The sequence below is a fragment of the Podarcis muralis genome, chromosome 8 (genome assembly GCF_964188315.1).
Source record: "Podarcis muralis chromosome 8, rPodMur119.hap1.1, whole genome shotgun sequence".
NCBI lineage: Eukaryota > Metazoa > Chordata > Lepidosauria > Squamata > Lacertidae > Podarcis > Podarcis muralis.
Window position 1 is genome coordinate 88,862,709 of NC_135662.1, and position 21,908 is coordinate 88,884,616.

At 42.6% G+C, this 21,908-nt stretch overlaps 1 protein-coding gene across 4 annotated transcripts in view; it reads left to right on the forward strand.

Annotated features, from left to right (window-relative positions):
• SLC24A3 (solute carrier family 24 member 3) overlaps positions 1-21,908 on the forward strand; it is a 165,328-nt gene that overhangs the window by 109,471 nt on the left and 33,949 nt on the right. For 3 of the 4 annotated variants that reach the window (XM_077933542.1, XM_077933541.1, XM_028738341.2), the window contains exons 3-8: positions 11-87; positions 5,983-6,057; positions 8,081-8,165; positions 10,743-10,846; positions 17,517-17,591; positions 21,798-21,823. In XM_077933542.1, the coding sequence (XP_077789668.1) occupies positions 11-87; positions 5,983-6,057; positions 8,081-8,165; positions 10,743-10,846; positions 17,517-17,591; positions 21,798-21,823 (442 nt within the window). The remainder of the gene's footprint in view (positions 1-10; positions 88-5,982; positions 6,058-8,080; positions 8,166-10,742; positions 10,847-17,516; positions 17,592-21,797; positions 21,824-21,908) is intronic. The other variant, XM_077933543.1, reaches the window with a different exon arrangement.

Consider the following 21,908-nt stretch of genomic DNA (forward strand, 5'->3'; position numbering starts at 1 on the left):
TCCTTCCTAGCTCTCAATGAATTCCCTAATGACATCTTCACAAATGAGAACCGGCGGCATGGAGCAGTCGTTTTGCACGCCTTCTGTGTGAGTCACTATTTGCCTATATGCATATTATGTTTAATTTTAAAATATATATATATCTTACAGCATTAAAAAAACACATTACAACATACAATTGAAAGATAACGTCAGCAGGAACAATTATTAATAATGCCAATCTGCAGACACCACCAGCCTCAAAAATGCCTTATAAATATTTAAAATACTTTAAATGTTCAGCAGCAAGTGAAGATCTATGGCTACCACACAGTGGCGCTGGGTATATGGGGCATGAGGGGCTTCAGCTCCCTCAATATTTTGAGCAGGGGGCATTGCCCCCCTCAATATTGTAGTGGCTGCCATCCCCCGCTGCCCTGGGCAAGCTCTGGCGCCCTCTGCAATTGCCTGAGCGCTGGGATGGGCGGGAGGCTTGGAGGGTGATTTTTGCCCTCCCCGCCACCCACTGGGATTGCCAGAGTGACCCTGCAAGCGTGGCCTGATGGGGGCGGGGTGTCACACATGTGATGTCGTCATGCGCACGTGACAGCCCCCCTCCATGTGGGGTCCAACCTGGCGTGCCTGCTACCACAACAGGGTTTTTAAAATATATATTTAGCCATTTAGTCATTTCTCACCAGAAATTCCTTGTAGGAAGGTGTTCTTGTCTTCCATTGCACTGATTCACTTGTCATTTAAGCCAGCGTATTCAGGGTTTGTAGTTTACAGAATCATTGACTCTCTTTGAATCCTTTTTGAATGGACCCCAAGAGAACTTGATTGAATCAGTGACTCAGTTTTCATGTCATGCTAAGCTAAGCCAAACCTTGGCTGAGCACAAATGCACTAGCATTACAGGCTCCCAGAGAGGAGCTCATAGCCACTTTGCAGCTGTGGTCTTTTTCATGACTATGTTGGCACCAGCCTAAGGAAATAAAAAATAAGGAGAGTGCTATTGCATCCAGGCACTATTTATTTACTTTTATTTCTTATATTTATCTGTCACTGACTGCAACCCCCTCTCCACCTCTTTAAAAAAGCATAAAATACCACTGAAAGGTTAAAAACTATTATTAAGTAAAGGTTCTCCACTTACAATAACATTAAAAATGGCACACCCTACCTTGATTATGTTGTGAACCATCCTGAGATCTACAGATGAAGGGCACTAAATAAATAAATAAATAATCAATCAATCAATCAATCAGTAAAGTGAAATGCCTAAGTAAAAAGTCTCTACTTGCATACCCTCCAATATTTCTCTAATAAAAATAGGGACGTCGCAAGGAAAAGCATGACATTCCAGGATCAAATCAGAAACCGGGGGCTTCTGTCAATTTGGAACTGTCCCTGGAAAATAGGGACGCTTGGAGAGTCTACACTTGTCATCTGAAAGTTGATAGTGATGGCACCAGATACATCTCTCTGGGGAGAGTATTCCAGCCAGGGAGTCACCACGGAGAAGGCCTGATCTTGTGTCACCATCTTCTACACCTCCCTCACAAAGAAGGGCCCCAGATGATGAATTTGGGTAGATTCACATGGGGAGACACTATCGCTTAAGCTTTTGTGGTCATGAGTCATAAGACTTTATAGGTCAAAACCTGCACTTTTAATTGAGCCCAGAAACTACCTGGCGGCCAATGCAGTTGGGCCAGGATCAAACCTCCTACTCCCCATTAACAGCCTGGCCACTGAAATGGCAGGCCACTGTTTCCTGAGTGTAGGTGCAACTCATATCACGGGTCTTTTTCTCTTCTGCCTATTTCTCTTCTGTTCACGAGGAGCAGCTTCCTTTCTGTAACTAGCTAGCTCCTTGAGAGTACAGCTGCTTTTCTTCAGACCAGGCAAACAAAGCCCCCAAATAATCAGCCAAATAATTTACATAGAGGTGGCTACCAGTGCTTAAGATGTTATACACAACTTCTAAAACTTATGTTGTTACAGAAAATAATTATCATACCAATAAGCAACACAACTCTGACCATATGGATGTACGCTTCAGTTGCCATACGTCTTTTCCTTTAAAGAGACATCTCAGATAACACTATAAACTGATAACGCTATTAATTCATTTATGTTCTCGTTGTCAGAAATAGGACATACATTATTTGAATTGAATAACTCTCTTTAATTAAATTAATCATTTTTGAGTTTATATAATTGGGTACAAAACATGTTGTCTGCAACTAAATAAACTGTGATCCCTTCCCTTTAACATAACTGATGTGGTCACAATGTATGAAGAACCATATGAATGCCTCCTTCACCTTGGGTGAAACATTGGGGAAATTATACATGGGGCAGAGAGCTTAATAGACTTGTGTGCAAGATGTGCTCTGACCTTCCATCTAAATTAAAATCAGTTTTAAAATGCCGAAAGAAGTAATGAGCTTTCTTGCCATTAGTCTTTCTTTTGTGTCACTGAAGAGAAACTGATAGGAGTTTTTATGGGATGAGTTATTCAGCTAATTTGAATGTTTTCTCTACTGTTAGGCTGTTGAAATTAGGATAATTCAGTTCTAACCAATAGACCATTAATTAATTCCTTGCTTATCTCTAGTGTCTTTATAGGGTTGTGTTGTGTTGAGATGTTTTATTTTCTGGAATAAAAGGTTGTGTTTGCAGAGTATCCTTGCTTGCCATTTTCAAGCTTGGATGCTTACATTAGTATTTCTGTGACAGTGAAGAGCTGTATTAAAACACCTACTCTTAATGTTATTTGTGTCTCCATATGAACGTGGGTGGCGCTGTGGTCTAAACCACTGAGCCTAGGGCTTGCAGATCGGAAGGTCAGCGGTTCGAATCCCCGCAACGGGGTGAGCTCCAGTTGTTCAGTCCCTGCTCCTGCCAACCTAGCAGTTTGAAAGCACATCAAAGTGCAAATAGATAAATAGGTACCGCTCTGGCAGGAAGGTAAACGGCGTTTCCGTGCGCTGCTCTGGTTCGCCAGAAGCGGCTTAGTCATGCTAGCCACATGACCCGGAAGCTGTACGCCGGCTCCCTCGGCCAATAAAGTGAGATAAGCGCCGCAACCCCAGAGTCGTTCACGGCTGGACTTAACTGTCAGGGGTCCTTTACCTTTTTATAAAAGCTATGTGCCAATCCCCTGTCAGGGCTAGCACTGCTTCACATTGGCTTGGCCCTTTAATAGCACACTGTTTTTACCTACTTTGAGGACATCAGATGTTGAGTTTGTTATCAGGCACTCCATAGCTTAAACTGGAAACTTGATGGCTTTAAGTTGGGAGAGTCTGGTGAGTTAGTATGATCTGCAAGCAGCTCAGGCTTCTCAGACGCAGAGGAGGGGTGGGAACCTGTGGTTCCCTAGGTGTTGAGGACTTCAGCTCCTATCAGATCCAGCCAGCATGGCCAATGGTCAGGCATGGGGTCCAACAACATGTGGAGGACCACCAGTTTCCCACCCCTGCTCTAGACCCGGCTTTTCTTCCTTTGTTCAATCGGCAGATCAACATTTTCTCATTGCTGCATTCCAGCTTTCTGCCTCGCACTCAGATCTCCCAAGCCGAGGTTGTGATACACTTGGATTTCTAACAAGATCTTGTGTGCAGTACTTTTTTAGCTAGATATACTTGTTCAGTACTCAAAACAAGACTAGAAACCTATCATAGTACAAGATTACATAGTTTTGTCCTGTAATCCACAACTCCTTTGGGTTTTTATGTGTGGAGATGTCTGCCTTGAAAAGTGAGGAGGGGCCTAAGGCCCCCATCCCCATTGCCCAGCACATGATATTTCTGTCATCTGCCATCCCCTCCACACTCCCCTTTCAACCTCTGAGTTGGGAACCAGGCATGGCCTCTCAAGAGTCATTTGACTAAGAATACCTCAGCCAGTAATTCCTTGTTTAACTGGAAGTGATTAACCTTTTCGTGGAAATTTTAATCCTTGCTGCTTATTTTTAGCAGTGGCTCCCCACATGCGCTTCTGATCCAGTTGTGATATTCAGCTTGCACGAGGCAATCTACCAAACGCAGACAAAACTCTGCAATGGCACTTGCTAGAACCATTTGTCACATGGCAAAGTTGCAGTTTAGCTTCCCATATGCTGGGTTTCGTTTTTGAAATATTCTCCCATCTGAAGTGTTCCAGCCCAGAAAGGACTCTACTGTATGATGTTTCTGTATATTTGATTTGGCTCTGTAATTGTATGTATTTAGTGACCAGCATCTCCTTGTAGTAACAAACCTGTTCAATGATCATAGACTAGGTAGGGACCTATGCCAATCACAGGACTTTTAGTGGTTTGAGAAAACTGGAAAGTCATCACAATGTGGCTGCGAACATGATCAAATTCACTGGTTATTAGGTGCTAGATTTTGTAATGGAACATTTTAACCTGGCACTATTGTTGGCTTGTAAAAGAGGAAATAACTGACTGAAAAGTTTGTTTTGCTTAGACATCACATCTTCTGGATTCTTGACTGAACATAACAAAAAATGGGGAGAGGTTGCCGGGTCCCCCATGCTTAACCTGGAGCCTCAGGTTTCTAGGACAAATAAGTGAAATCCCAGGGTGAGGGCAGTATCAAGATGGTGCACTTATTTTCTGCCTGACCTGATGAAAGCTTTTTCTATTCCATGCTTGCCTGGCTCCATCCTGCAGACGCAACCAGGCTCTTCCCCTAACTGGCAGGTGATATCATAGAACACATCTGTATCCCACCAGGCCACCTTCTGATCTGCCTGGCACTACCCTTAAGCTACCATGCCAGGAGACATGGAAACTCTAGATCATTCACCTTCATAGAAACCTCCCTTGAAAATCAAAATCAAGCTCCAAATTTTGCAAACCTCCCACATGAAAACTACATTTGTTTAGGAATAACTGGAACATTTGACTGGCTTAAGTTTTCTAGAGCCGACATATATTCAGTGAAAAAGGGCCATGGAAATGTAGCGTTTGAAGAGACCAGGAGAGCCATCTAGTCCAACCGCCTGCAATGTACGAATCTTTCGCCCAACATGGGGCTCAAACCCACAACCCTGAGATTAAGAGTCATATGCTTCACTGACTGAGCTATCCCAGCAATCCAGAGGCAGCCCTCTCAGGAGGCAAGATGATGAGGCTCCACAGAGAGTGGATTTTAGGTGCTGATAAGGGCAGCAGGCAAAGAAACAGACATCTGTGACCCAGAATCCACCAGGAAGTTCTGTACAAGCACCACTGAAATGAAAGGGAGTTGTGGCTTGTTTCCCATGGATTGATGCCGTTTTTTCCTTTTGTTATAAGAAAAAACTGCTCCTTTTCTTTTATGGGGTATCCAGGAGCCTGTATCGAGTCCTTAAGTAGATTCCCTATCGGTAGGAGAAAATAACAGAGGCCAACCAGAGAATATTGAGAAGCAAAGCAGCTAACAAGCCTGATCTTTATTAAACTGTTGCAACAGGGTCCCCCACGCAGGGAGGGAGGAGAGGAACTCAGAACATTGGTGTGCAAGCTCTTATATAGACTTTTGAAATTTTCCACCCTGTAGCTCGAGACCACCCCCAAAACATCATACATACATCACAGAAAGAGGCGGTCTCCAGCAGAAATTCTGTTTGCCAGGATACTTGCTGTTGGTCACTGGTTGCTTTACTGGGCAGCCTGGCCATTATTTTGTGATGGTAAATACTTTAATTCCTGTTACAGGTTCACCCTATTTTCTGGGTAGGGATGTGTCTTAGGGATGAGTAGGGGCTAGGATGAGTACTAAGATTTATCTGCTAAAGACACCCCCCACACACACACACTGCAGTTTCTAGGGTTCCCTAGACAGCAGGGTTGACTATTACACCAATTTAATTCTGTGGTATATCTTTGATGTCTTTTCAAAACAGTATACATAATGTATTCCTAATTCTTTTAAAATAATTAAATTATGACAGTATCCTGTTTTAACTGGTGCCTTGTAAACACAATGCTTTCTGTTCCTGCAGGCTGTCTACATGTTCTATGCTTTGGCTATTGTCTGTGATGATTTCTTTGTCCCTTCGTTGGAAAAGATTTGTGAAGTAAGTCTATGTTGATGCTACTTACGCATATTTATTAATGAAATTACCAAACCAGAATTGTAACCTTTGTTTACATCCCATCAGTTTTACGCACTTCATTTCTATGGGCATTGCCAGGTCTTTTTTCAGCTGGAAGGTGCTGGAGCTCATTTACGGCACCTCTCAGGTGGGCTCCATTGCCATGCGAAGAGAACAAGGGAAACGTTCGTGGAGATCTCTGGCACCTCTTTTTCTAGGAAAATATCGCTGTGATTGGTATAGCTTTCATGAACAACTGTAGCAACTTGATTTAAGGCCACTGCCAACCCTGTAGCATATGAATCAAGTACTAAGTCATGCGCTTTCAAAGTGTGTTGAATGAGCTTTAAGTGAATGGTGTGGATCAGCAGGAGGACTACTTGATCTTACCTCTTAGAGGTAAAAATAAAAATCTACTCTTATTGGATGTTTTTATGGAGCTTGAGCTATCACAAATTTTAGGTAAAAATCATACAAAATAAAACCCAGAGGACAGGATCACACTTCAAAACGACCTTGACAGATTAGAGAACTGGGCCAAAACAAACAAGATGAATTTTAACAGGGAGAAATGTAAAGTATTGCACTTGGGCAAAAAAAATGTGAGGCACAAATACAAGATGGGTGACACCTGGCTTGAGAGCAGTACATGTGAAAAGGATCTAGGAGTCTTGGTTGACCACAAACTTGACATGAGCCAACAGTGTGACGCGGCAGCTTAAAAAGCCAATGCAATTCTGGGCTGCATCAATAGGAGTATAGCATCTAGATCAAGGGAAGTAATAGTGCCACTGTATTCTGCTCTGGTCAGACCTCACCTGGAGTACTGTGTCCAGTTCTGGGCACCACAGTTCAAGAAGGACACTGACAAACTGGAACGTGTCCAGAGGAGGGCAACCAAAATGGTCAAAGGCCTGGAAACGATGCCTTATGAGGAACGGCTAAGGGAGCTGGGCATGTTTAGCCTGGAGAAGAGGAGGTTACGGGGTGATATGATAGCCATGTTCAAATATATAAAAGGATGTCACATAGAGGAGGGAGAAAGGCTGTTTTCTGCTGCTCCAGAGAAGCGGACATGGAGCAATGGATCCAAACTACAAGAAAGAAGATTCCACCTAAACATTAGGAAGAACTTCCTGACAGTAAGAGCTGTTCGACAGTGGAATTTGCTGCCAAGGAGTGTGGTGGAGTCTCCTTCTTTGGAGGTCTTTAAGCAGAGGCTTGACAACCATATGTCAGGAGTGCTCTGATGGTGTTTCCTGCTTGGCAGGGGGTTGGACTCGATGGCCCTTGTGGTCTCTTCCAACTCTATGATTCTATGATTCTATGATTCTATGATTCTAAAACTGAAACATGAAAAGCTTGTTATTAAAATTCCAAGCCTGAGAAACATTAACTTAATTGTGTAAAGTTTTGATATCTGAAATCATTTATAACATTGTAAGTATAAAATAATGTGACATTTATACATGGAAAATCAAATGGGACAGGCTGATAATTCCTCTTACCAGCAGTCAAGTAATTGATAATGATAATTTAAAAATAATATAAATAATTTCTCAAGTTCAGGCAGCAGCTGACAGCTAATTATTTTGAACATCAGTAGAAAGCTGCTAGAGAAACAGTGTGCTAATGTCCCATTTAAAAGACACAGACAAGAGTAAAGTTGTAAAAAACTGTGTGTCCCTGGAGGAGCATAGGATGAAACCATGCAGAGTAGCCGTGACAGTGCTCCGAAACTATCAGAAAGATAAATGGCATCCCTAAAGAGTTCTGCTGCAGGCCCCTTGCGCACCTCCAACATCCTCCTGTGTTAGAGTGACATTGGAGGTAATACTTTGGGGAAAGGATTCTGCTGCAGCTCCTACTGCATTGCATATCCTTTGATACTATTCTGCCTGGGGAGGATGTTGGGATGACCATGAATCCTGAGTCCTGAAACACTAATAGCCTGGGGATGTGTTATATTTTGCTTCTGATAAGAGACTTTTCTCTTCTTCCACAGCGCCTGCACCTGAGTGAAGATGTGGCAGGGGCAACCTTCATGGCAGCCGGCAGCTCGGCTCCAGAACTGTTTACATCTGTCATAGGTAACTAAATCATCCGCTTCTTTCTTGCTGTAACTGCGAAAGTAAATGCAGCTTTTTAATAGTTTTGTGCCTTATCTTTCCCACAAAGAAGATGGGGGATAGATATGCACACCCAGGTTTTGGGTAGAAGACCAAATCCATAAGGTTAACATTAGTCCAATAAACACTGGCAGAAGGATGGAATGGATGTTGTTGGAAGATTGCCCCAGTGCCAACAACAACATCCCAGGATGATCTTCCTGGGATGACTACCCAGCAAAATATTATGTTTGTTGGGAATTTTCCCACCTGTGTGTTCTTAGTAAGTACAAAACAATATGCTTTTGAATGGCATCCCTGTTGTCATGTGCCATTCAGAAAGAGATGTGAAGAATGGCTCAATCTACAACTAGATGTGACTATGATACATTTAATGTGAAGCTGCACAGATAATGAAAATGGATTCGACCATAACTCAAGAGGTGCACATGCCTTGTACGCATAAAGATCCTAGCACTTCCATAAAGGATCTCAGGTAGCAAGGTAGGAAGGACCCCAACCTGAGATGTGGAGAACCACTACCAGTTTAAGTAGTTAATATTGGGATGAACAGAAGCTGATAACGGAAGCTGTAAGGCAGTCTCAAACGTTCGTGTTTTCTTTTGTTGCATCTGAGGTAGTAAAGGTTAGGTGGAGAGAGTGGGGAGCAGCACAGTCATTTTCAGTAGTTCTCCTCAGAGTATATAACACACTGCAAGGTCAGGCTGGTTGATTGCTAGTGAGTCAAAATTCCTTGGAGGAAGCGGAAAGCTACTTTTAAAAAATGCCCTTGTGTTAAGAAAAAACATGTTCACTAGCATAGGGCTGCCATCCATCCGGATTTTCCTGGGTTTTCAAAGGCAGAAATGACATCCGGTGGGGTGGGGTGGGGAAGCTCAACAACTTTCAGGTTGTCCTAGTTTTTACTTTTTGAAATATGGCAACCCTGCACTAGCAGCCATGGTCAGACAAGGAGGCAGCTCAGGCCCCTGCAGGACAGAGAGATTCTGGGAAGAAAGGATCAGAGCCACAGGATGCGGCAAGCTCAGCTGTTTCATCTCTCTAAGTTTAGGTTGATCAATGTGCTTATGTGTGGTCCTTAGAGGGAAGGATTCATCACATTCACACCAGGTAATTTGGCCTCCAAACACTGTTATTCATTCTTAGATCAAGGCCAAATTTGAAAAAATGACTGGGGATAATCCTAATGTTGTTCAAATTATTTAAATTCCTGCCAAACGTGGAGGCTGGCTCTGTGAGCTGGGATCTTGATCAAGCAGGGCTCCAGCTAGTGATGGAGGAGAAATTCCATTCAGCTCATATTTAAATCTAAATCTATATCTATCAAATGTTCACTTTCCAAAACCTTTATGAGAACTGAAACACAGGAATTTAGATAATAGCTATCCTTTGAAAGCCACACATCCAAATTTTGCAATGCAGTTTCTCAAACTAAATAATGTTTTAAAGAATGCATATAATAGGTAAAGGTGTGCATAAAAATGAATAACATACAAAAATGCATTACATTAGCAGAAATGGCTTTTGGAAATTTGTCTGCATGCAAAAATGTGTTTCTTAAGAGACATGCTGAAGAATTTTAATGATCACAAACTGCTGCAGAAATGTAGAAAATGTAGAGAACTTAAGATTGGGGAAATGGGAAACAGGGAGGACCAAAGTTAACAGGTCTGATTACCCCAATTTCCAGCTCACAGAGGCAGCCCAATGCAGGCCCTACAGCCTTCCCCTCTACCAACTTCCCCCCAAAGGCTCTTCATGCAGTGCTAACCATGCAGAAAGAACTCCTGAACACGGGCCATTTGACTTTAAACAAGTATTTTCCCACCCCAAATTTCTACCGCAATGTGTATTGGAATCCTATGCACATTGCCCCCCAAATACCAGACAGCAGCAAAATCTCAGAAAGCTTTTTCTAACAGCTCAGGGCATTCAAGTAAGACTTGGTCTTCACATCTTCACATGAAGTAGAATGGGTCTTGTATGAGGTGCTACATGGTGGGCAAGTCCTAAAGTGGTAGAATGCCTGTGCCATTTAAGACTGCGGTGGTGGAGAGAGAGAGATCCCTGCAAGTAGAAAACCAGCACAGCTGCAAACAGGCAGTATTTCTCTCTCTCTCTCTCTCTCTCTCTCTCTCTCTCTCTCTCTCTCTCTCTGCCTCTTGCTTGCTTAGTGAAGCATTCAAAAATGGTGTCTCCTCCACCTGAAGTGGAACAGCTCATTCTACCATCTCATTCTAACATGCGCTGATCAGACCTGCATGTACTGCTAACCAGATGATGAGAAACCTTTGCACTTGTTTCCTTTTCCATACTATAATGAATTTGACTGTTCAGCTAGTTGATCGTGCTGAAAACACCTTAAGCAATCTTTTTATTACACACATTTTCTCTGCTTTTCTTAGTTTTAGAAAATATGCTCTGGTATTTTCTCCTTAATCCCAGCAGTCTTCTTGAATAGTTCCACTTGTTCTGGTTTGCGGAGGGAAATCCTGCCTGTTCATTCTGAGCGACACAGGAATTATTTTCTTCCTTCAGGTGTGTTTATCACGAAAGGAGACGTGGGTGTTGGGACCATCGTTGGCTCTGCTGTCTTCAACATACTCTGTATAATTGGGGTTTGTGGCCTCTTTGCAGGGCAGGTAAGAGAATATGACTAAATCTCCTCCTCCCCCTTGAGTAGAGGCCACCATTTTACAAACTGCTGCACAATCAGTATGGAAATCTCCTGCTTGCCTCTATTTATATAACATTTCACAAGAGTTCAATGCATTTCTTATACCGTTGGTTGTAACAAACATGTAAGATAGCTCAGTTTTATTTATCTCTGTAGCACAATGAACTCATTAATGTTGCTTCTACCCTAGAGGCCTTAAACACTGTTTGTGGAATTGTATTTTCATAATCAGTTCAAAGTAGGATTCAACTGTAGGTCCCACAAAGTAGTTAATATACCGTTATGTTTTATCTTGGGACCCTTTCTGTGTTTCCGTAGAAGTCACTCCCCTTCCCCGGTATTAATAAAAGCTTCCTGCTTACAAATTCATTTTTATGCATTTCAACAAATACTTTTCATTCAATCATTCATTCAGCCTTTATTTGCATAATTCTGACCATTAAAAATAGTCCAATAAAAAATTAATAGTCCAGACATATTAAGCACACAAAACATATAAAAGACTCAGTAGCCATCATTAGGTAAGATTAAGAAGTTTCAAAATTGACTTTTAAGAATCTCAATTTTGTATCCTGAAACAACCTCAGTAGTTTCGGGAATATCATCCTTCATCAGATATTGGATTACAGATTCTTTGCAAGTAGATATTTGGAGCTTCAAAGGAATCACCAGTTAAGTCTCTCTGAAGAGTGTTGAATGAAGAGAGAGCAGTCCAAAATTATATGATATATTGCATCTGGTGTGTTCACACCACAGGGGCAAAGTCTATGCTGGAAGGGTATTTTTTTGAACCTTCTAGACAGTACATTTAAACCAGCTAACATAAAAGCTCTAAGATGCAAAGGGGTATCTAAATTATAAAAACAGTTGGCCATCATTCCATGACAAGGCTGCAAACCCAAGTAAGCAGATAGGCATACGGAGGGCTGAGTGGGGTAAATTTTTTGAATTTACATACTGGATTTTACATACTGAATTTACATACATACTGGATGACTATGTGACTCATCCAGTAAGAGGAAAGAGTCTATTGCAATCCCTGTTTGTTTGAGTTTAAAAGTAATTGCAGAAAACCATGAAAAATATGTGAATCTCTCAATAAATAAGTTAATATGCTTTCTGAGTATGTACTAAAATGAATTTTTAACCAGTATTTAAAGTCATGATCCAACCCCTAGATTCTAAGAGATGTTGATCTAGCTCAGCACATATAGCCACACTTTGGAACTCCTAGGATCTGTCGAAAAAAGAATGCCAGAACTTTGCTGTTAAAATCTGTTTTCTGTAGAGGGGTCCCATAAAGGAAGTGTGAAACTGTTTTCTTCCTATAGGCCCTAACCACTACATGTACATTCTGATTACCATTAAGAAAATAGAATCGTTTAATTTTACAAGTTTACAGATCAGAGGCAGGTAGAAATCTCACTTGGGTCTGGCATGAGATGGGAGCCTGGGATCTCACCTAATGTCTTATGGAACTGTGCCAAATGTTTTTTTGCAAAAGGGATCTATCTGCTTCTGAGATCAACTTGGACTGCTTAGACATTTCATGTGCTTTGATGAGTGCTTGGAATTTACTAGCATTTGAACATTGTTGTGTGCTCTTCCACCTCCCATAGCAGTTTCAGAGGCAGTGCTACAGGATTTAGGCTATAATCCTAAACCCATTTACCTGGGAGTAAGCCTCATTGATCTTAAAGAGTTTTACTTTTGGGTAGACAGGTATACAATAGCACTTTCCTCTTGGCTGAGAGATCACTGGCAGGAAAGGGGCAATACTTAATAGAACAAACATCTGGGAGGCAAAGGGCAAAGTTAGAAGAAAGCTCAGATCACACTGTAGGTGATGTACCATTGTAACTTCTCTGCAAATATTATGTTTCTCTCCACCCTTATTTACTGTTTTTCCTTCCAGTAAAGTTCTCTCTGGTTAGAGCTCTATCTGAATGATGTTTTGGTTTTGATGTGGGGGGCGGGGTGGTAAAAAATCAGAGAACCAGCTAATAGAGCAGTTTTAACTAGCAGTGGAATCCTTACAATGTAAGGCTTACATAAAACTCATAGCAATGTTAATCAGGACAAAGGGTAAGAAAAGCTCAAGGAAGGTGGCTTTTGATCTAATATGCTATCTGTCTTCTGGGCTGCTACGGCCAAACAGGCTTAATCATAGCAATTACACAATAACAATTTTACAATTGTGGTGGTGTAATCTCATGGAGGAGTAATCTACAGTAGGCATAGAAATAGGATGTTAATTACATTACCTTAACTTTCTTTATCAGAAAGAGCTATGAGGTTTAAGAGAGAGAAATACTCCCACTCTAAAAATAAATATTAATAGACAAAAAATGAAGTAACAGTATCTGTGGTGGTGCCTGTTATAAGAAGGCACCCTCCAGTCTTGTTGCAAAAGTACCAATTGGTAAGTGTATTGTGTTAATTACACCCAAGTAACCACCAATTGTTCATAATTACTCCTAAAGTTGGCAGCGGACAAAGTCAATAAGAAGTGAAGCCTTAGACTGTCATTTTTCTTCTTCTGTGTGTAGGAAGGAAATTTCCCTTGCAGATTCTCACTTGTTTGACAAATAAGTGCTCTGTTCTAAGGTTATTCTCAATATCTGAATTCATTCATATCTCTCGTGCTCTGTTTCCTTGTGAAGCAAACGTATCATCCACACAGAAGTAGGTAGTGAAAGGTCCACAGTTGGTATCTACTAGGTTGCAAAAGGTTTTCCCCAATAAAATCTCTGTTCTAAGCTTTGGTGAGTGTGCCAGTGCTGTGCAGGTTTTATATTGCCTATGCCTAATCTAGCAGAACCAGTCCCTTTTTTCTAGAAAAAAGTTGCCGGTTCTCACCATGAAGTTGTTAAAGTAAATACTGCCAGGGGAAAAAAGCATTGGGTAGAAGTAATAAATTATAATTCTTCTTGTATACTAAGGTTGCCATATTTTGTAGAGCAAAAAAGAGGACACTATGATGGCCATTCAAAGCGCATAAATGCAATTTGTCTCAAATTTTACCCCTGAAAAAGAGGACGTGTCCTGGAAAAAGAGGGCACATGGCAACCGTATTATTCAGCCCGTAATAATAAAACAATGCATCATCATCATAAAACAATGCCTACTGGGCAAGACGGAGAAAAACATGCTTTTGGGGTGGGAGACAGCCAGGCAGAGGCGCTTTCCCCCTGGCCTCCTGCACCCAACTCTGTCTCCTTCTCAAATGCTGATCCGAAACGGGGTGGGAGGTTGCACACACACACACACACACAATTTTTTCTTGCAAAGAGAAAGTTTGTTTCTGTCCCCTCTCCCCTGCATGCTGATGTTTTCCAAAAGGCACACAGCTGGGCGCTGCTGCTGCAGCTGTTGCTCCTCCAATGCCCACCCACAGAAGGTGCACAATCTCTTCAGATGAGAATCGCGTGCCCCAGGCCCCCTAGGCAGGTTCTTCTGCAAGGACGCCCACCAAAATCCCCCCTTCTCTCCAGGAAGGGGTGGGTAGCCAAAGGCAAGCTTAAAGCACCAGGGGACTGTCTAGCTGGTGGAGGGAAGGAGCTGCAGCAACAGCAGCAGCCACCACCAAAAGAGAAAATTTGGTTGCCAAGATCCACTCTCCTCCACTGCTGTGGCTCATCCAGCCATCTGGAGCTTGGAGCTGCCCAGGGCCACCAGCTGGCCCTGCAAAAGCAGCAGCAGTAGTTGCCGCAACAGCAGCAGCAGCAGCATGGTCCACTGGCGGAAACAGGCACAAGCTGCCACTGCCCCTCTGGAGTCACCTGCACGACACACTTCCCTCCCGTCCCCTCAGAGCCCTCCTCATCAGAGCAGCTCCCTCTGCCTCTCCCTCCCTCATAACAGGACCCCAGCTCCACCTACATCGTAATGGGGTGACCCAGCAGGAAAATGGTAGCCCCACAACACAGGGGAAGGGGAAGTGTGCAGTCATTTCCTAACTTTGCCCCCTGATGTGCTTGGCTTTTCCTCTCTGCCTTGTCGCCCAGGATCACTTCCTTCTCCCTGAATATCTGGCAAACATGTCCATTTGCCATTATATTTATTACTCCATAACCAGTACTTTTGTCTGGAAAAAAGGCGCTGGTACTGCATACCGGCATCTGACACCAGAAGAAAAGCTCTGAGCACAACCAATATATAAGAATGAGCTCCTCAGCAACATAGAGAATATTATTGTTCATAGAAGAGGTTATATATTATTCATTATGGTTTTCTTGCCCAGTTGGTTTGCATGTATCTTAATGTTTTAAGCTTTAATTTTACTAACAACAAGTAATTCGGTTTGCTGACTAAAAGTAATTCACACTGGCCCAGCCTTTGATCTCTGTTAACATAATTGTTTATATGAACTTCCTCCCCTGCAAATGGTTTTGGGTGTGTTCATTTTGGTACAGGGCACTCCCTGAAAAAGCTTATAGCCTATGGTGCACTTAATGTACTGGATGTTGTAAATGGGGCAGGGTGTTGTTGTTTTTCTCCACAAAAAGGGGACATAAATGTAGTCTTGTATCATGCCACCTTTTGAGAGGTTATCTGCTACAACCTGATATTAGCCGCATTGCACTGGAGTTAGTGAGGTCACTGAATGAAGTCTTTCCCCTGGAGATTTTTGCCAAATGCAGGATTTCTGCTAAAATGAAATACTGTGAGTCTGACTGGAAATATCCTGGAACCATACAAATATAAATGGGCACGTGTGTGTGTGTGTGTGTGTGTGAGAGAGAGAGAGAGAGAGAGAGAGAGAGAGAGAGAGAGAGAGCGCATGCACTCACATACACACTGTGGCATATAATTTGTTTGGTACCAGCTACAGTTGGAGGTCTGGTCTACATGTAGCAGAAGGAGGGGGGAATTTAAGTAATGGGATGGACTATACCACTTGAGACTGCAGGCAAGGATTCATATTTTTGAATGCTCCCATATTTTCTCCCAATAAGTAGAAAATTCACATAAGACGGAGTGAGTAGCATAGACACTTTCTCTGTGATGTGTTAGGTTGTGTGTGTTTTTTGTCCCAGATGAAGGTTGAAGAGATGTTGTCAACTTACTCTACCACCTCAGGATTTTGTTACCTTATGATGCAGGTTAGACCTCAAGAGTTTTCTGCAAGAAAAAAGTGACCACCACGCCCCCATTAAATAGTTGAAGACACAGGCTTACCATAGTATAGCAATCAATTATCTAGTTAGTCAATCTTCATTCAAGTCAAAATGTGATCATCAGGTTGCCAGCAATGACCATAAATTTGTTTCTGACAGTGGTATATCTCTTTCTGGTTTTTTTAGCTGTCTTCATAAAGAGACCCAGTGTATCATAAAGAACCTGGAACGAAGAAGGAGTATCTCACTTCATGCCTGATGGGAGACAATCTCCCTTTGCGCTTCGAAGCACTGAGAGATTGTCTCCAGGGGCTGACGTAAAGTGAGACTGACCCTGTCCTGAGTTTTTGGCCATGCCAGAAGATTTGGGGAAGGACTGGCTGGTAACCAGAGATAATGGCTGGCAACCATTGCTTCTTCCCCTCAGAATGAGGAGTCTGAACCCTGTGTTATAGACTGGGCAGGGCCAAACCCTAGAAATTAAGACATTATAGAATTTTGATTATTTGGGATGTGAAGAGGAACCATAAACTGCAGAGGAATTTCTAGGCTAGCCTATGCAAAATGACCTGGCTAAGCTAGGGACATTGAGGAACAATATGGGGCCACTGAGGGCCATTGGCTTGCAAAAGAACTATCCTTACGCTTTGCCCCGAGGTGTGAAGAGACTGAGTTTGGAAGGTTACCATGGTAACTGGGTGTGAGGTGACAGGAAAATAGTGCTTTGAGCATGGTTTGCTGGGAGGAAGAAGGTGGCAGGAGATCTGAGATCTATCTTTGGACAGGCTGACTGCAGAACTGGCTGGGAGAGATGCCCTGGACTGTGGGGTACAAGCTCCTCTTGAAATGACCATGCTGTAAGATCTGGACTCTCTCCATGCAGACTGAAGATGTAAATAGAAGAATAAACCATATTTCTTAAAGCTACGACAGTCCCCCCCACGTCTCAGTTCTCCAAAGGAACACAGACCTGGGGTGAGTGCCTGGAATCCCATGGGCTCTTGCCACCGCTCAGCAGAGAGGTGGAGGCACCCAGCTGTTGTAACAGGTAACCGCAGATCATGGCGAGCAACCATTGCTTCTTCCCCTCAGAATGAGGAGTCTGAACTCCTCATGATGTCTCTTCAGTATAACAGGCTCAGCACTTCTGTTGGAGAATCTGGCCAAAACTTGGAGATAATGGACTTTCCACACAGTGTTTTTCTTCCTTCTCAATAAATGTTAATTGCATATTTGTTTTAATAATTGCATAATTGCATGAAATCTTCTTTCACAGATATCTTTCAAAGTAACACTTTTGTTGCAGGAATGTGACCTTTTGAGGTATAAATATTTTATGCCTGGAAAAAATGTGATTCTTCTGACTAGGTTAGTACACCTGTTACAATGACTGTGTAGAATTCTCTGGTCTTTGGGGGGGGGGGGGACCCATCAGCTCTTCCTTGCAGCTTGCGGTTATTGTGAATCTTGGGATCATATATGGCCAGTTCATTTTCTTCCTGTCTGTTTTCTCAGATTGTTGCACTGTCATCTTGGTGTCTCCTGAGGGATTCCATGTATTATACCTGCTCTGTTGTTGCACTTATCTTGGTAAGTGCTCAGAGATCGCTTTCCTGAATAAGTCTTTCTTTGGCAATCCAAAGTGCCATTTCTCCCATTTCATAGGGGTTCACTAAGCTGATTTATTTTTACAAGAAGTTTGCTTTTGTTGAGTGTTTTATTTAAATGAATATAGGACCTTGCCCATTGCAATTTACATCTTTACCAGTTTCATCCATAGTGATTTAAGAACTAATGTTCTGCAACTTCAGAACATAGCTTCAAATGCCAAAACCAGATTTGGGTTGGTCCAGCGAAGTCAGGGGGGGAGATTTCATTCTAGGTGGTTTCATTTAGAAAATGTGCAATAAGACTCTAGCTGAATGGTGAGACCAGAATTTTTCTCTATTATAAGCAATTGTTATTTCACACTTCTGGCGAAAATATTGTTATTACTTGCTTTCACTCCCTAATCCATTATGATTCCTACTATTTATGATCAGAAATAGCGCATTTCTGGGCATCTGTTGGAATTTATGAAGAATTTTCTGCAACAGTGCCTCTTAAATTGAGTTCTGAAGACCACCAGTGGTCTCTGGTATATTTTCTGGTGTACCTGAGACCATAATGAAGAGTCTGCTTCAGTTACTGCTGGAGTCCAATCAAGTGGTTTTCTGTGGGCATATATAGGGCTGCTGTTCAATTTGTGGATGTGTGGGAACCTACAGGTGCTGGGGATGAGGGGCAGCCAGGCAGCCACCATGATCTACAGAATCATGGCAGCTCAAAACACTGAGAAAATTGTGGCAGGCACATGTCCAGAACCATAGAAAGGCATCCGTTTATAGAACCAGCTGGGTTGTGAGACTGCTGGGACCCCCTCTAGGTTTGCCACATGTCCCTTATAATAAGGCATGGGTAGGCAAACTAAGGCCCGGGGGCCGGATCCGGCCCGATCACCTTCTAAATCCGGCCAGCAGACAGTCCGGGAATCAGCGTGTTTTTACATGAGTAGAATGTGTCCTTTCATTTAAAATGCATCTCTGGGTTATTTGTGGGGCATAGGAATTCATTCATTCCCCCCCAAATATAGTCCACCCCCCCCCAAGGTCTGAGGGACAGTGGACTGGCCCCCTGCTGAAAGAAAGGAGTGACTTTGGATAAGTGGGAGGGAGAGAGGAGAGGAGAGGAGGGAAGGTGGGGCTGGCCAGCAGGCGTGTGTGTGTGTGTGTGTGTGTGTGTGTGTGTGTGTGTGTGTTTCACATTCAAGCTGGCAGTTCTTTTCCTACTGACCAGGGAAGTGGGGGGTAGTAGGCATGGGTCCTTGTTGCTTTTACGTGCTTCGCTGACCCTGTTCCTTTATAGAGGGGTAGGGCGGATATTGCAAAGCTATTCTTTAGCTACCAAAGAAACCTCCCCCCCCAACCCATGACTTTTTAAAGTGTTTTAAATGTGTACAGCAGATGAGGACTCAAACTCCCTTGCAAGAAACTCTCACAGTCCTAAATTCACGTTCAACCTGATCCTTTGAAAACAGAAATAAGTCCCAATTAGTTCAGTTGAATTTACTTTCAATTAAGTATGCAGAGTATTGAATCCTTAAAATGGTTATTGTTTTTACTTATTTAAATAAATTGATGCAAAATATTGTATAAACGACCGGGCCAAAATGAAGCACACATGTAACCCTAGTGGCTGGATGACCTTGTCTGACTAGGAGGCATGTGCTTGAATGCGCGTAGCATTAGCAGCTACATGAAAGGGATGTTGGAGGCAAAGCTCTGTGAGGAAGAGAAACAGAACTGTTGCTGTCTTCACCCCTCCTCCTTTTTTGGGCTGGGTTTCTACATTTACCATTCCTCTGACAGGCAGAAATCCAGCAGCTGGGAAGGATGTGAGTCCATTTAAATTAATGTGCATCACTAAGATCCTTAAATTTCTTTAAACTCATTGTAATGGATTGCTTTGAAGTCTTTTCTGCAGCAGGTAAAGTAATTTTTAGCCCCCACAATTCCTCTCTCCTGACACATTCCTTATTTTGCCCAAACCAAAGGTGGCAACCCTAATCCCCTCCCATGAGCAATCATAGGAGAGGGGGGTCAATATCTGAACCCACCATGGAAGAGAAAAGATGAAGAGGCCATTTTTGTGATTCCTCATGATAGCAGATCAAATAGCAGGAGCCTTTCTCTTCCCTCTTGGTCTCATCAGCAGCTCCGTGTCCTTTACATTCATCCTTTTGCTTCTTGATTCCATACCTCTTACGAGAAATCTTAATATGTGTGAAAGTGCAAATATCTTCCAGCCTTTCATTGTATCTATGTCCTGGGGTATGGGGGGGGGGGGAGTAATGTAAAAAATAAATAAGTAGAAGATAGAGAATTGGACATTAGCTGTTCTGGGCAGAGTTCTTTTTTACAGCAAATAATAGTAGCCCCCTCTCAGGCTAAGCACAATACAGAAATGTCACCCCTCTTCCCAGTTTCATATAATTTACAGTGTCATGTTCTGGGAGCATTTAGCCAATTTGGAATGGCAGGAAACAGGACAGTAAAACCTGAGGAAGAACTGCGTCCTCTCTGCCTGACTCTGCCTTGTCACATTATGCCCAGACACCTTACTGCAGCATGAACATGTGTCCTTGGCTATAAGCTGACTCACAAGAAGGCCTGTACTTGAGGGTGACATCTATAAGCCGACAGCAAAGAAGCGATGGATTCCTTCCCCTCTCACACACACTGACTGTAAAAGCAGGAGAAGGCTGGAAGGGGGGTGGGTTGCAAATATTTCTTCCCACATTTATCAGGGCACTTCATTTGCTACCATCATTCCAGGCAAAGCCGAGGGAGAAAAGAAAAGAAAAGCTGAGACGTAGAATTTGAGTGCAACCTAGTGGTGACTGAGGAGGAGAATCTCTTTTTTATCTGAATTTCTGAAGGGTAGCCACGCTTGAACTGATCTATACATTATGTAGAATGAAGTGCTAGGAGTCTGGACTATCTCTTCAGACGGCAAGTGGGGGATTTGCATTCTTGAATTCTGCCTTGCCTAAAAAGGCATCTGACTAAATCGTAATCTGGGTGGGGCCATTGAATCAGTTGTCTTAAGTAAGTAATGGTAACTTAAGCCCATGGATTTCACTGGGTCTGATCTGAGTATCGCCTACACCACCCTCTCTGTATAGGAGTGATTCAAACATATGATACCTTTTGGCTGCTTTCTTGAGTGGCACAGAGCAGAATTCTGCAGAGAGAGAGGGAGAGAGAGAGAGAGAGAGAGAGAGAGAGGGAGAGAGAGAGGGAGAGGCTGGAAACCTATGCAGGTTTATTGTAGTGTGGATATGCTTGTCAGCTAAACATATTAAAGCCAAACTACACATTAGCTCCTGGTGGGCTCTCCTGGCATCTTGGTTTTTTGCTTAAAGGCAGCTGTGTAAGAAAGAGGATGCAAATGAGGTCTGAGCAGGAGTGAGGCATTTCCCCCCCCCATGCAATTTTTTTCTCTGAGAAGAATTTCCTCCCCCAGTGCTGCTTCTCCCATACTGTTTCTCTTCTTCTTCTTCACAGCTGCTAAAAATCAAAATGTATTGAGTTCTGATTGTAGATAGCCTTCATTTCATGTACTTTGGCCCCGCAGGCATCTACTTTCTGTAGCACCTTAGGCTCTGAAGAATATGGGCTGCTGACCCTTAGGCCTCAAACTCATGGCAGCACACAGCGTGGTTGCAGGACAGTACCATGGTCAATGCCATGAAAACCAACATGTCATTCCAGGCATGGTTGTGCAATGGAGCCCTCTGCACAAGTCTGGTATGCCTTGCATACACAATAACCCAATTTCAGTCTCTGGATCTCAGATGGCAGGGCTGGAAAATGTTCCATTAAAGCTGTGCCATATTCACGTGTTTGCTTCTTCATATACTCATTTAGTACATTGGAAGAGAGTTATATAGAAACCTTTATCTAAAAGTTAACAGATAATTAACTTTTGCATAGAGATTGGATTGAAAAGTGAAAAATCTCCTTTCCATTTTACATTTTGTGTTTCTCGATAAAATCAATTCTGCATCTATAACAAGTAGAGTTGTACATTACAGATGATAAAAATTGGATGTTGGAAGTAATGAACTGTGGGAAATTATTTGGGATACTAGAAGAGAGTTTGTGTCAAGAGATATTAAAAGTCTTTAAAAAAGTGTGGCATACCTTACAGACAGTCTCACATGGTAATACATTTTTATAACATTTTTCTCCACAGATTATTTATGATGAAAAAGTTGCTTGGTAAGTAGTGCAACTGTCATTTTTTGACTAATGGTAGCGAGGGAGGCAAAAGTTCTGCTGAGCAACCTGGGGACCAATTTCCATT